Source organism: Callorhinus ursinus, unplaced genomic scaffold (assembly GCF_003265705.2).
Source record: "Callorhinus ursinus isolate GAN/ISIS: 27379988/994484 unplaced genomic scaffold, GSC_fseal_2.0 scaffold18, whole genome shotgun sequence".
NCBI lineage: Eukaryota > Metazoa > Chordata > Mammalia > Carnivora > Otariidae > Callorhinus > Callorhinus ursinus.
The window spans coordinates 43,532-57,059 of NW_027397080.1; the positions used below are offsets into that span (position 1 = coordinate 43,532).

At 42.8% G+C, this 13,528-nt stretch overlaps 1 protein-coding gene across 4 annotated transcripts in view; it reads left to right on the plus strand.

Moving 5' to 3' along the window:
- The first annotated feature begins 282 nt into the window (after nt 1-282).
- The window catches only part of EFCAB14 (EF-hand calcium binding domain 14), a 39,323-nt gene continuing 26,077 nt past the window's right edge, over nt 283-13,528 (plus strand). For 2 of the 4 annotated variants that reach the window (XM_025856027.2, XM_025856025.2), the window contains exons 1-3: nt 283-1,437; nt 2,907-3,055; nt 9,589-9,734. In XM_025856027.2, coding sequence (XP_025711812.1) covers nt 1,256-1,437; nt 2,907-3,055; nt 9,589-9,734 — 477 coding nt within the window. In that variant the 5' untranslated portion in view covers nt 283-1,255. The remainder of the gene's footprint in view (nt 1,438-2,906; nt 3,056-9,588; nt 9,735-13,528) is intronic. The other 2 variants (XM_025856024.2, XM_025856026.2) reach the window with 2 other exon arrangements.

Below are 13,528 nucleotides of genomic sequence, written 5' to 3' on the forward strand. Positions count from 1 at the left end.
CTGGGGGTCTGGCGGCTGAGGAACTTTCCAAGCAGGTCGAGCAGCTGGGTGTTTTGCCTGCCAGTACCCCTGCTCCTGGCGAAAGAAAACTCCGCCCCGGCACAGGTGAGCCGCAGATCCCAGGTGGCCTTCCTGGGGGCGAGGCTTCCCCAACCGGTAGGCGGGACCTAGTCCCCGCCGGAGCCACGGCCCCTTTAACGCCCCGCCTCCCGCCGCCACTCCTGCCCCTGGTGTGACGTCACCCGGCGAACGGCCAATGGAAGCGCGGCTTACTGGCAGGCGGCGCCGGCGGCTGCTGCCAAAGGGGAAGTGAGCTGGGGCTGGAGCGATGGCCTGGGTTTGGAGCCCGCGGCCGCCGCCGCCGCCACCACCACCAGCAAGTTGGGAGCAGCTGCGGCTGCAGCCGGAGCGGGGGCCGGAGTCGCGGCTGGAGTGGAGGCGGCGCGTGTGAGTTGCCGAGAGTAGCCAGAACATCTCAAACTCTGGGCGGGAGCGCTTCAGGTGGGCTGAGCCGCCGTCGCCGCTCCGCACCGCCCTACCCCCCAGGCCCAGACAGCAAGGCTGGAGTCTCCCAGGTGCGGGACTGGCACTTGGCAGGCTGAGCCCTCTGAGCCGTGCTCTAGGCCTTCCTCAGTCTCGGGCCCCCTTCAAACTCAAGGCGGAGGCCGGAGAGCGGTGATCACCCCAAGACACCGTCATTTTCTTGGCGCCCAAGTTGTGTCGGGGTTGTAGCGGCTGCGAGCCCCTTTCTGCTGCCTCTTCTCCAGCTAGGGAGCGACTAGCGCGTTCTCACTGTCTAGCTCTGCACCTCCCCCTCTTCTCCCATTCAAGAACAAGTTTCTTTTCGCTCTCTACTGGAAGTCCTGCCCCGGAAGGCCAAAACACCCATCTGTGTGTCCTTCCTCAGCTCCTGGAGCACACTTAGAAATATTACATACCTATCGGAAGATAAAGGTTGCTCCCCTTGCCACCCTCTTATCTGAGACTCCATGCCCAGAGCCTTACCCATTTTTATCACCAGCTCCCTGGCCATCTCTGTGTGACATCCCCCACCCATCTGAGTTCCACTTTCCTCTGGGCTCCAATCTCTAGCCCCCAGTGGATCTGGTCAGTCCCACCCCTGGGTGGGAGTGACCCAGGGCTCTGGCCCAAATTCCCCACCCTGGAAGGCAGCTCCAAGGTAGTGAGAGAATTGGGCATCGGGTACGAACCTGGCAGCTCAGGAGTGGGTGCACCACTCACCCCACACAAAAAGATGAAGAAGCGCAAAGAGCTTAATGCATTGATCGGCTTGGCTGGGGACAGTCGGAGAAAGAAGCCCAAGAAAGGCTCAGGCCACCGCCTCCTTCGCACTGAGCCTCCTGACTCAGACTCTGAATCCAGCTCTGAGGAGGAAGAGGAATTCGGTTTAGTTGAAAATCGCTCTCGTTTTGTCAAGTGAGTGATGCAGTGGTGAGGGGTGGGATGAGGGAAAATGCATTTCCTTATACTACCAAGGGGGAAAGTTGAAAGGAAGAAGGGTGTACTTAGAAAGGAAAAAGAGTGTAGACCTTGGACGGCAAACAGGAAGAAAAGATGTTAGGGTGATGAGCTCAGGTTCTGAATGAAGGATAAGTTAGAGATCTGTCTGTAAGTGTAGGAAGAACTCTGAATCTAGGGTGGAGATATTGACTTGGGGAATGTGCCAAGAGCCCAGAGAGACCAAGTTGGGAGTGGCAGAAAAGCTAAGAAGAGTTACCCGGGAGCAAAGAAGCTTTTGGGACTAGACCTTTTTTAAAAGTGTAGTAGAGACAGGGACTTTAAGACTTCAGGTTATTCTTTGCAGTCTTGATGAGTTCAGATCTTGAAGGTGAGGGGATATGGTGAGGAACTTAGAAAAGTATGAGCCTTGAGAGTACGTGGAGGGTAGGAAACAAAAAGAAGAGGCAGCTTCTTCCCAAACCACTTTTAGATGATGCAGCCACTAGGCAAATCCAGTAGTGAGCTTTGAGGACATTGGGAATTGAGGCACAGGGCGGCAAAAGGCTGAAGGGAACCTTGAAGGTGTCCTTGGACCCTCTCAGGGAGCACACTGAAAGAAAAGAATATTGTGCTGAGGATGTGGAAGCAAGGAGTAGGCAGAAGGTTGGGGTGCTGAAAGAGATTAAATCCTTTGAGGTTTTTGTTCTTTGAGTGTCTTTATTCTTTCATTTTGTAAAAGGAAGAGTTTGGTTTCTAATGAGCTTTGTCAGGTTAAGTAGTTAAGGGCAATCTTAGATTTGGGATATGAAGGTCTGATGAAATGGAACAGTTCCACGAGGATAGTTGCTCTGTTGAGTTAGTTTAGACCTTGAGTGCTAGTTGAAGTTTGGTGTGAAGTCTAACCCCTTTCCGTGTTTCCTGCCTTCTGTGTTTCCTGCCTTCTAAACCAATAAGCTAGAGTACACCAGGTGTCCACTTAAACCTACAGTTCCTATTTCTTTCATTCATTTGCAGTAAAACTTGCTCAAAAGTTTATGAAGTTTCAGTAATCTGAAACAGGCTCCCCAGGAGGGGATACATGTTGGAAAGCAAGAAATAGGTAAATTACAGTGCTGTAATTTATTGCAGAGAAGATCTGGTCTTGACACTTTCCTAACCTGAACTTGTCCCCAAAGATCTGAATGAATCCATGATGACGGTTGTGGGCTGCTATTCCCACAGAATCTCTTTCTCTGTCATGTGAAGTTTGAAACCTTTGTATCCAAAAGATGAGCTCTTCATGGGTCATGTTATTTAGTCACTTTCAGTCTGCTGTTCAGATTTAAGAATGTGGTACCCAGTGTTCCCTTGTAAATAGCTATATGGTGACACATGTATGCTATTTCTAATACAGCTGTACTCATAATCACTCTTGTATTCCTGGTTGAATTTGTTCTTATGATCAGGGGAGACTATTTACGATGCTGCAAGATCTGTTATCCCCTCTGTGCTTTTGTCATCCTTGCCGCCTGTGTTGTGGCCTGCGTTGGCTTGGTGTGGATGCAAGTTGCCCTGAAGGAGGATCTGGATGCCCTCAAGGAAAAATTTAGAACAAGTAAGTGGTTGCCCTTTTCAGAGTGTTACCTTGTTTCCAGTTTCTAGGTCCACAAAGTGGACCATGCTGAATAGTTTTGCCCACTCTGATGAAGCAATTATATATTCCTTCCAGCCTTCTTATACTCTTTCTTAGCTGTCAGCTGGAATGTGGGAATAGTTGTTTGTTTGTTTGCTAGTTTTTAAACCTACAAACAAAAAACAATGCTTATGCACCATCAGGACAAATAGCATCTGAAATAATGACATTGCAGTCAACACCTAAGGTGCAAAAAGGAAGTGCTAAGGTCCAGGAGTCTAGAACCTTGGTTAACCTCCACCTGTGCCACTTTATACTTCCCCAAGTTTGAAATGGCAATAGCAACATTGGGCTATTTCCTTCCTCCTCACAGGGCCGTTTGAGAAAGAATGTGGGAGTGTCTGTCAAACAATTTCCTGCTTAAGAAAAACTGTATGGAATGGACAGTAATAATAGCTAGCATTTATGGAGTGCTTACTGTGTACCAAATGACAAATAAATATTTGTCTCATGAGTTTTAAAGCTTAAGAGACTTTTTAAGTTGAGGAGTTTTATAGTTTCTAAATTACAAAGTTGTATTTTGCCACATCCAAGGTACTTTATCTGAAAGGTGTGTTTGCAGAGTAGCTTCAGCTACATTTGACCTATCTTCCTTTAGCAACACAGATCTTTGGTTCTAGGTTTCAAGGGTTAATTTTCGAAGCTAAAGAACCAGTTTCAAGTTAATCACAAATGCCTTAAACTTAGCAGCATTAAAAAAAAAAAAAAAAAAAAAAAAAAACAACTTAGCAGCATTAACACTTGGGGAAACTGACCATTAGGCTTTCTCAACGTCGTAACAAAATCTGGCCCCAGAACTGGAATTAAAGTTGTGTCCTCACTTCCCATCTTAAGCCTTAGAAGATCACAACTTCCAGGCTTTCCTTCACCCCAGCTTCTCTTTGCTGCCTGCAGTTATTCAAGTTCCGAACCTGACCTAGGGACAGCTAATCCTTAGTTACTGTGTTAATGATGTTCTTAGTAACGTTGCTTGAAAAAAATGTTTTCTTCTGATTCAAGGAAAGGAATAAGGTAAAGCACAATTCTCTGCCAGAATCGTCTTGACCTATATGTTTAATCAACTGGTGGAATCGGGAGTACAGTATAAGAAAGAATGAGATTTTGTATTCTAGTTAATTTTCTTCCTCAATGGTTGTCCATACCAGTATTGCAAAATGTTTTTGAGGCCATGTTTGCTTTGTAAGTGGTAATCATAACTTGGAAATGAGGTTCTCAGTAACAATGTTTAACTGTAAATAATCACTAAAGACACCTGTCTGTGCCCTTAGCTCTCTGTAATTAATTGGGCCTCCTAGGTTTGTGCTACAGCTTGTTTTGATCACATATAGCAATTATTTACTTATACGTTTCAAAACTTTGCTCACTTCTACCCTCCAGGGATTCCTTTCCCTGACTGCTCTCTACCTGTGTTTACAGGACACCCATGTAATTTATACCTTAGCTGAGCTTTTCAGGGAATTTCTTTTTTTAGAAATGTATATCTTGGGGCGCCTGAGTGGCTCAGTTGTTGGGCGTCTGCCTTCGGCTTAGGTCATGATCCCGGGGTCCTGAGATCGGGTCCTGCATGGGGCTCCCTGCGCGGTGGAGAACCTGCTTCTCCCTCTCCCACTCCCCCTGCTTGTGTTCCCTCTCTCGCTGTGTCTCTCTCTGTCAAATAGATAAATAAAAAATCTAAAAAAAAAAAAAAGAAATGTATGTCTGAAGTGTATCCAGGTAATAGACATGACAATCAGTCAGCAAATATTTGTTGAATACTTGTTAATACCAATCTCTGGAAACACTATATTGAGGAGATGCCAGGACTTGTACCCTGAACTGTGAGACCTGCTTTCTACCACTGAGCAACAGTCCCCTGGGATCCTGATTACATTTGTCATCTAGCTGAATGAAGCAGATTTGGAATTGTCAGTCCAGCTGCTTTGTCATCTTTCGTTTGCTGCAATAGAAATACCAGCCCTGTAATGTCTAAAGCAGGATTTCAAGGGGGTGGAGCCTGGGGCATAGTCAGTCCATTGGCTGAACCATTGTGGACCACGTGAACGATAATTTTTTGTGAAAACCATCATCTTGAGTAAATGAGGTCAGTCTTGTTAAGCTTAAATAGTCTTTCTTTGAATTACATTTCTACTTTAGATATGTTTCAATAAGTTTATTTTTATTTCTTTTTTTTTAAAGATTTTATTTATTTTGAGAGAGAGAACGAGAGAGAGAGAGAGCATGAGAAGGGGGAGGGTCAGAGGGAGAAGCAGACTCCCCTCTGAGCAGGGAGCCTGATGTGGGACTCGATCCCGGGATTCCAGGATCATGACCTGAGCCGAAGGCAGTCGCCCAACCAACTGAGCCACAGTGAAGTCATGGATTCAAAGAAGACCACCTGCTGGTCTGGCTTTAATACCTTTTTGAGAAATTCAGAGCCCTTGTTCTTTATTTCAATAAATTTTCAAAGACACTTGTCAGGAAAGGAGGCAGGATTGCTGGAATATCTGAAATAGAAAGCAAAGCAGATAGACTTGGTATTTTTCCTTGTGGTCAAGGAATAACTTGATCCTTAAGCTGAAGGTACTCACTGGTCTTGAAACTTAGTATTCTTTCCAGAACCAGGTACTTCCGAAGACCTCCACAATTATTCTAAGGAAGATTCTGTTCTCAACCATCTCTCCCTATGACTCAACAATGAAATGCTAGGTGGGGGAAGAGAATTTAGAAAAGAAGGAAAGAATAAATCAGGCCGTTTCCTTTTCGGTCACACAGGCAGGGTAGCAGTTGGTCATTTAGTACAGAACTTAAAAATTGTGGTAATGAGGGCATTAGGGTGTAAGTGGCTGACAGCTGGAGTATACTAGAGAGAGTGCTGGTCCTAAGAGCAGAAGGTTTGACTGTCGAATCCTGGGTTGCTCATTACTAGCGGTAAAATGTGGATAAGTCACTTCTTTTTTTTTTTTTAAAGATTTTTATTTATTGAGAGAGAGAGAATGGTAGAGAGAGAGCATGAGAGGGAGGAAGGTCAGAGGGAGAAGGAGACTCCCTGCTGAGCAGGGAGCCCGACGCGGGACTTGATCCTGGGACTCCAGGATCATGACCTGAGCTGAAGGCAGTCGCTTAACCAACTGAGCCACCCAGGCACCCTAAGTCACTTCTTTTTGAGCCTTCATTTTCCCATCCATAAAACCCAAAGACATATTTATGCTCCCAGAGCACTTTGGGCATCTCTCTGTCATACCATCCATTCCACTGCATAGTAATTCTGTGATGACACCTTGCCCCCCATGCCCCACCCCACCCAGACTGAGAGCCTCAGGGTCTTCAGCGTGCACTAGTGCTGAGTGCAGGGCTGGGCACATGATAGGAACTCAATAACAAGTTGAATGATTATATAAAAGTTTATTGCAAACTAAAGGCGTTTAAGTGTAAAATATTGCTGTTAGCATTGTATGTGTTCTGTCTAAAGAGTGTATGCAGAAATCTCTACTTCCTGGTCTTAGAGATCAGGAAAAGAACTAGGTAAGTTCTTTTGAGTATTAATATACTAGATTTTAAATGAATTGCTTTCCATGTTGAAAGAACATAAATTATAAGTTGTTTGCTACGCTTCCTCCCATTTATGTAGCCAAAGTGCCTTGACTAGGCTACTCTCTCCTAAAAAGCCCCAAGTCATATAATGAAAATGATCCTCTCTTGGCTCATACAATCCTAAGTATCCAGAGGGTTTTCAGGGCTTGTTAGCTTAATATGTTTGTTAGTTAATAACTGCAACCCAGGTTATTTATGTATTTGTCTTATTTCCTCTTCTACTTCTACCTTCTACTTCTTTCGTATAGACCATGGGACAGAGACCCCCACCCCCACCCCCACTTGGGACATTTGACCACCTGAGAATAGCAGAAATGTGTGGGATAAGTTTTACTTTACAACCTCACTGAAAATGTAAAAGAAAATCATTTTTCTTTTCTTACTCTTTTTTTTATTTATTTGACAGAGAGAGAAAGAGCACAAGCATGGGGAGTGGCAGAGTAAGAGGGAGAAGCAGACTCCCTGCTGAGCAGGGAGCCCTATGCGGGACTCGATCCCAGGATCCTGGGATCATGACCTCAGCCGAAGGCAGATGCTTAACCGACTGAGCCACCCAGGCGCCCCTTTCTTTTCTTACTATTACAGTATTAATTTATACTGACAAAATTCCTGAAACCAGTGTAAACCAAATGTTGCATTAAAAGCACTGAGGGATTTCATTTATAAAGAAATCCTTTCGTGCATATTTTTGAAAAATTAATAAAAATATCTTTTTTTTTTTAAATAATTCTGGGGGTACCTGGGTGGCTCAGTCGTTAAGCATCTGCCTTTGACTCAGGTCAAGATCCCGGGGTCCTGGGATCGAGCCCTGCATCGGGCTCCCTGCGCAGCGGGAAGCCTGCTTCTCCCTCTCCCACTCCCCCTGCTTGTGTTCCTTCTCTCCCTGTGTCTCTCTCTGTCAAATAAATAAATAAAATCTTAAAAAACAAAAAAATCTGAATTTTGGGAGAGTGGGCTTATTTCTGGCAGGGATACCTCTACCACCCCGCCCCTGAGTTTTGCGGGGATTTTTTGTTGTTGAGTTTGTTTGATTGAATTTTCTTTGTTTAACTTAATAGGACAACATTAACTCCATTTCATACCCTACAGTTATTTCCCAGAAAGGCATTGGAGTGCTTCTATATACCTGGCACTGTGCTGGGCCCTGGAAATACATGACAAATAAGTCCTGGTCCTTGTCCTTAAGCAACTCTTTCTCTCTCTTAGTCTGGTAAAGGAGACACATGAGTAAATAGTTATAGCACAGTGTGTTAAGTGCTAGATAGAGTTTGGAATGGTGAGTGGTGGTGGGCATCCAACCTGGGAACCCAGCTATTTGCGGTGAATCTTAAAAGGAACTAACTAGGCTAAGGTAACAGAAATGGAGAAGGGGCAAGCCAAGGGCATCTAGGCAGAAAGAATAGTGTGTATAGAGTCACTGAGATTTAAAAAGGTTGGTGTGTCTGGAAAATCCACTTTACCAGAAAACAGATTGAAGAGGAAGGTAAAGTGATGAGAAATGTGGTTGAGAGGTAAGCAAAGGCCAGATTTATGCAGTCAGTGATACTTACTGAGTGCCTAAAATGTGCCAGGTGTATTCCAAATGCTGACCCCACAGAGAGGAACAAAAAAAAATCATGGCACTTAAATTTTAGTAAATTGTTTTATATCTGTCCTGTATGCCAGTTTTTTTGGTTTTAAAGAAAGTATATAACAACTAATCAGGCAATCTGTAGCTTTAAAAAAAAATGATGTGGGTTTTGGGCGCCTGGGTGGCTCAGTAGGTTAAGCGACTGCCTTCAGCTCAGGTCCTGATCTCAGGGTCCTGGGATCGAGCCCCGCATCGGGCTCCCTGCTCCGCGGGAAGCCTGCTTCTCCCTCTTACCTTCCCCCTGCTTGTGTTCCCTCTCTCGCTGTCTCTCTCTCTCTCTGTCAATTAAATAAATAAATAGAATCTTTAAAAAAAAAATGATGTGGGTTTTATTCTGGAGGACCAGCCATGATCAGTATTTTATTTTTCATAAAAAGGAAAAATACTTTTTAAAGACAGAAGAGAAAGCACTCTTTCAGGCCTCTGCCTTCAGGCTGGCAAATCTCTAAACCAGTCAGGAGATACTGTTTTCCAAAGGAAAGCCAAATATCAGCCTACACTTCACCTAACATGTTCCTTTATCTTCTATTTCACTTTGAGCTTTTGGGTTGATTTAAGATCTAAGAAAATACTGTTTGCTGTTTATGAAAAAAATTTAAAATCATAATCCTCATAATAGCACTTGAAAGGTGGTTAAGAACCCATCTTGCATTTTACCAGTTTGAGAGAGAAAAAAAGTTAGATTTAATCATTTAGGGATATAACTTTTGACATCACCTTGAGCATTAATGGAATAAGGTTTATAAATCTTCACTGACTAATCACAAGGCTCCTTAATTGCTCTGGTTAATAATTAGTATTTATTTATCACTTGTTGTATGCCTGCTCAGCCCTGTTTAGTACTTTACAACTATTCTTTCACTTAATTCTAAAAATCCTGTAAAGTATATTTTATCTCTGTCATACAGATGAGGAAACTGAGCTCAAAGAATTTGAGTAATTTACTCAGGATCACAGTAAATTACAGAGTCCAACTCTTTCTGCTGATATTTTGTTGTCATTTTTAGCCATCTGACTTTTAAAAGTTGTACCCCCAGTAGTGAAGTAGCCCCAGTTAAAATGGTGCTTTAGTATTAAAATTATATATTTACATAAATTTTAAAAAACAGTGTAGCTGGTAGATAGGAATTCAGTCATCCTACCAGGATTGACTTCTATTAACCTGTCTTCCTTCCTACTGTAAGATCATTTTTTCATCTTGGAGTCAAGGGAGTAGTATGTGGTTATTTATTATAATTCTTATTTTTGCTTTTAGTGGAATCTAATCAGAAAAGTTCATTCCAAGAAATTCCCAAACTTAATGAAGAACTACTCAGTGAACAAAAACAACTCGAGAAGATTGAATCTGGGGAGCTGGGCTTGAACAAAGTCTGGATAAACATCACAGAAATGAATAAGCAGGTAGCAAATGTGTGATTTTATTTCTGTGTAAGCTGTGAATGTTTAGTTTTGTTCAGTATGAATTTATAGGTATAGAGCGCTCACCTCTGATTGTTTTACTTTTTGAGATGTTTTGCATACTGTGATCCCAGCACATTAAGGTCAGGTAAAATGGGTAATAGTATGCATTTACCAAATATATAAGATGTTAGCCCTTTCTGCAAAGAACAGTTTTATCAAGTAGAGTAGTTTGGAGGGAGTTGGAAATTCTTGAGTCAGTTTTTCCTAAGGAGCAGTGTAAGTATCAAATAAAGAGTGTCATTCTAACCTCAAAGAAAAATGGGTGGTCTACTTATATTAGACAATGAGAGCTTACTTTGTTTAATAACGTTCACAAACTTACAGATGCAGCCTTGGGTGTAGTGCTATACACTGTAGTAAAACAAATCTGTAAACCATCTGTAGCTAATGATAGTTATTCTAGACTAGCACAGGAGGAGGTAGCAGAGTTGGTTAAATACCTTGGCCAGGCAAGCAAGCCTAGAGCAAAAACTTTTTCAGCCCCTAAGTTGGCCAGATCTCAGTAGGCATTGATTCCAAAAGAGGGATTCTGCTAGAGGGAAAGGGCTAATGCACACGATGTTAATTGAGCATCTCCTGTGAATAAGGTGCTAGAGTTGTCACTAGGTACTATAGCCTCTGTCCTCAGTTTTTGCAGTTTAGTTAGAAAAGATGTGCACTGGCAAGAAGACTCAAGTACCAAATGAATGCTACACCCGCAAAGTGCTTAAAAATAGATATACCTTGGGGCACCTGGGTGGCTCAGTTAAGCGTCTGCCTTTGGCTCAGGTCATGATCCCAGGGTCCTGGGATCGAGCCCTACGTTGGCATTGGGCTCCATGCTCAGTGGGGGGCCTGCTTCTCCCTCTCCCTCTGCCGCTCCCCCTGCTTGTGTTCTCTCACTCTCTCTCTCTCTGGCAAATCAATCAATCAATCAATCTTTAAAAATTGATATACCATTTTCGTTGGGGTTAAGCAGATATTCTCTTCTTCGGAATGGAGTCCCAAAGTTCAGAATCAGCCATTGGCAGGGAGCACTGTGCTCGAATAAAAGTGCTTACACACATTTCCGAAGCTACCATCAGCTCTCAGCAGCAGTGGGGGGCGGGGCAGGTCAGCACTTAAGATCAGGGATCAGGGGCTGCAACAGTGGCTTTCAGATTTTGCCTGAAACCCAGAAAAAGAAATGTTCTATGTCATTACCCACTAAACACATCCCTACATACATATATGTGTAACTAAAATAAAAGTTTCTGAAAACCATAATTTACCCTTAGTATGCTTTATGATATTTTCTATTCAGTTCTATTGCACTTTTTTAAATTACTGATGAAATAACTGGTGGGTTATAGCACCCAGTATTTGCTCGTTATCATTTATCTTTGGACTCTCAGTAATTAGGGAAAAGCCAGTACTCACTCCCTTTTGTAAAAAGAATAGGATAAATTGTGGCCTTGCTTTTACTGACAGAGCAAATTAGCAGTTTGGTCAGAGATTATATCAAGTGAAAATAGACTACAGTGAAGCACTGAGAAGTAGTTCATTAGCATCTCTCACTGGGGCAAACCATGGATTCCACTGAGAGAGTCCATCATGGAGATTGCTGTTCTGAGGTAGGGATGAGATCTTTCAAGATGAAGAGTCAATGTCAGCTCTTTCTCATCTCATTCATGTAAATCAGCATTATTGTGGGAAGAATCAAAAGGGGAAGTTGGTACACTCGGTGTGAGAGGACATACAGGTTTTCAAATCTTTGCTATATATTTTGGCTTTTGAATCCTCTTTAACCAGGAATCTAGCAACAAAAGAATCATTTTGTTCTTGGTTTGGCTCTTATTTTTAATGCAAGAAGGACCTGGGAAGGCAGGTATGCAGGAAAAGTTTACTCCAGTCCCAGGGCTTCATATATAAAACAAGGAGAGACTGAATTGAAACCCTTTCCATTTTAGTCTCCGTAGATCTTCAGAGATGAGGGGAATGACTGTGCAGGAGGATGGTGGTAGTGAAGTGAGCTTTATGTTGGTCCAAGGGGAGCTCATCGGTCTCTGAGTGATTTTCTAAAATTAATGTTATGCATATCTGATGGTCTGTTCAAGTAAAAGGCATTTGTCCTAAATCAGAATAGCTATAAAAATAAAATCGGTATTTCTATGTTTTTATGTCTAAGGGTAACTGTCAGTTAAGATGCTCTTATTGGCAAATTATTTTTTAAAAAGCAGTTCAAAGTGGCTTAATAAGAAAATGGATCATATCACTTAACAAGAACTGTCCTTATCACAATGTGAGTTGAAGTTAATGCCACCTGGGGAAAAAAAAAGCCATTAGTTTGAAATAAGTTAAAATCAAATTTTGCATTGAAAGCCTTTAAACTAATAGTTAAAAATTCACTCACTTTGCGGTTTTATTCATGAAACCTCTGATTTCATACCCATAGCCATTCTCAACCAGTATAGGGAGTGTCCTCCCCCTTCTTTGAAGACTGTTAATTCAACAAATGTTTAATGAACTGCTTTTATAGAATTAGGCCTTGGATTCAAAACCAAAAATGATGATTCCTGCCGCCAAGGCTCTTATAGCCAAACGGAGGAGACAGAAAAATAAACAATTGTAAAACAGCCTGATGAGCAATAAGAAGCAGGTCCAGAAGCTAGGGGGGCATTTTTAAGGATTTATCTAACCAGAATGGCTGGGGCCAGGCAAGGCTTCTCACATCTTAAGCTGAGTCCTGAAGGGCACTTAAGAGTTGGCCAGGTGAATTCTGAAGAAAGAGAAGGGCGTCCTAGGTAAAACATTAGTAGAGTTGATCCTCATTTGCAGATTCCGTATTTGTGAATTCGCCTACTTGCTAAAATTTGTTTGTAACCCCAAAATCTATACTTGTGGTGCTTTTGTAGTCCTTCACCAACTGGTATACAGTGGCAGAATAGGTGAGTCACCCAACACAGGTGTTTCCAGTTGATGTCAAACAAGGTGACACTGCCTTGTTTCTGCTCTCATACTGTAAACAGCTTTCCTTTTTGAACGATATTTATTACTGTTTTCATACTTCCTGGGGGCTTTTTGGTGATTGCACTGCTTGTAATGTCCCCCTAGTAGTATAGTGCTGAAGTACTGTCTAGTACTCCTAAATGCAAGAAGGCTGTGATGTGTCTTTTTTTTTTTTTTTTTTTTTTTTGGTCGGAGAGAGGGAGCACGTTAGCGCATACAAGCAGTGGGAAGCAGACTCTCTGCTGAGCAGGGAGCCCATGCAGGACTCGATCCCAGGACCCTGGGATCATGACCGGAGCCGAAGGCAGAGCCACCAACTGAGCCACCCAGGCGTCCCAAGGCTGTGTTGTGTCTTACAGAGAAAATACATGTGTTAGATAAGCTTTAGGCATGAGTTCAGCAATATATATTTAATAAGACATCTTTAAACAGAAACAGCTATAAAACAAGGTTATATATTGTTTTGACCAGTTGACAAAAATGTGACCAGACAGCTCTCAAGAACCTAACCCTGTATTTCCCTTAGGAGCAGTGGTTCAGTAATCACTAATTCAGTGTTTGCTGCAACTTTCCAGAGCATAACTATTGTGAATAACAAGAATTTACTCTATGTCCAAAAGAATAGACAAATGACAAACACAGTGCATTCAGGGAATTTCAGTAGTTCATTATAGCTATAGTTTGGTGCAAAGAGGCCAGAAGTAAGGATATGTCAGCAAGAGCCATATCAAGAAGGACCTTGAGTGCCCTTCTGTATACTCTCTATC